A 1,536-nucleotide genomic window follows, 5' to 3' on the forward strand; every position below is an offset into this window, starting at 1 on the left:
CCCCCCCCCCCCCCCGTGGCCAGTCTGTACTTACTCTGGTCGGATGTTTGGAAAACAGAAATAACAGGATAAGGTACATGACCAGCCCACCAAAGGATACCAAGTGCTGTTGGCCCAGTTTGGCAGTGTCAAGAGCCAGCCAGAGAATAATTGCCAGAATCAATGCGCTCCAGATCACCCTGTGAGGACAGATGGAGGGAGCTGTGTCCTTTATTGGGCCAATTTGAATATTGTAAGAAAGCTTAAAGTAACAAAGGAAAAGCCACTAACAAGATGACACGCTCTTGAACCAGGATGCCGTGCTTCAGAAAGCTGTGGCCTTAGTGACGTTGTGTCCCTCTTACCTCCTAGCTCCCACCCTCACAAGTCCAAGGCTATGCACATGAGCATCACAGAGTGTCTTCACAAGGATGCCTGGTCTCTGTTTAAAGGATCTTTGAGGGATACCTTAGTCTTCCTTTCTGTCCTTCTTGGGATGGTATCACCTTCGTGAGAGGATGTATTTCCTATAATTGGGGGCCCTCGGCAGAGCTAAATCAGACTTTGGGTCCTATCTTCCCAGTCTAGTGTACATGATAGGCTGGCTGAACACTTCAATGGTAATGACCTCCCTGAACCAACATGGTCGGAACAGCCATCCCTGCATGACTAAAACACTGCTTTGTCCTATGTTCTTGTCCTATATGGAGGTATCTAGGTACACGCAGACACGCAGAAGAGCAGATTGTCTTTGGACATTTACCAGCACCTAAGTTAAGGGACTTCTTGTGACACTTCAATAATCTTTAAGTGATTCATTATCTCATTGTGGTCTCATTTCTCATTTGTAAAATGGAGGCACTATACTGGATTGCTTTTGAGTTTATTTCTAATATCAATATCCCATAAATGAGGATGGGATTTTAGAACACGTTTTTGGAACAATGTTGGAGAGAGCCGACATCCCCCCCCTGCAGTAGGAGAAAAGTGATATTTACCATTTCAGCCAGAACCAGTGCCTGTCAAGGAGTCTTCTGCCAGGAGACAGGAAGTCATCTACTCGCTGCTCATATTTGGCCATCAAATGGTCCCAGACGACAAAGAAGATGGCCACCAAGGTGACCACAAAAAGAGGAAGGGCTCTGCGAAAGTTTATTGCACAGGCTGCGATCACCAGGGCCAGGAAACCTGTCCAGGAGGCAAATCCAGACGCTTGTTATCGCCAGACCAGTGGATCTGGGCTCCCAGCCGGGGTCCCACTTGGGCAAGGGAAGGCTTAGTCAGGCGCTTGCTGGATGCAGGGGCGCTGGTGTAGGTACCGACTCCTCTAGCTGAGGCTTTTGCTATTCTTTCAAAGAAGTCCCTAAGATTTTTCCACGATGGAGAAGAGGATGCTGTCTTCCTCCCTTCCTTGCTTCCTTCCTCCCTCTCTTCCTTCCTTCTTTCCCCTCCCTCCATCTAACTTTCTTTCCTTCTCTCTTTCCTTATCTCTTTCTCTCTTTCTTTCTCTCTCTCTCTCTCTCTCTCTCTCTCTCTCTCTCTCTCTCTCTTTCTTTC

At 47.7% G+C, this 1,536-nt stretch overlaps 1 protein-coding gene across 1 annotated transcript in view; it reads right to left on the reverse strand.

The window, feature by feature from the left end:
* The window catches only part of Slc28a3 (solute carrier family 28 member 3), a 53,223-nt gene that overhangs the window by 21,200 nt on the left and 30,487 nt on the right, over positions 1 to 1,536 (reverse strand). The window contains exons 5-6 of the mRNA XM_031358439.1: positions 978 to 1,167; positions 35 to 179 (exon numbers count right to left, since the gene is read on the reverse strand). Coding sequence (XP_031214299.1) covers positions 35 to 179; positions 978 to 1,167 — 335 coding nt within the window. The remainder of the gene's footprint in view (positions 1 to 34; positions 180 to 977; positions 1,168 to 1,536) is intronic.

The sequence above is a fragment of the Mastomys coucha genome, unplaced genomic scaffold, assembly GCF_008632895.1.
Source record: "Mastomys coucha isolate ucsf_1 unplaced genomic scaffold, UCSF_Mcou_1 pScaffold7, whole genome shotgun sequence".
In the NCBI taxonomy this organism is placed as follows: Eukaryota; Metazoa; Chordata; class Mammalia; order Rodentia; family Muridae; genus Mastomys; species Mastomys coucha.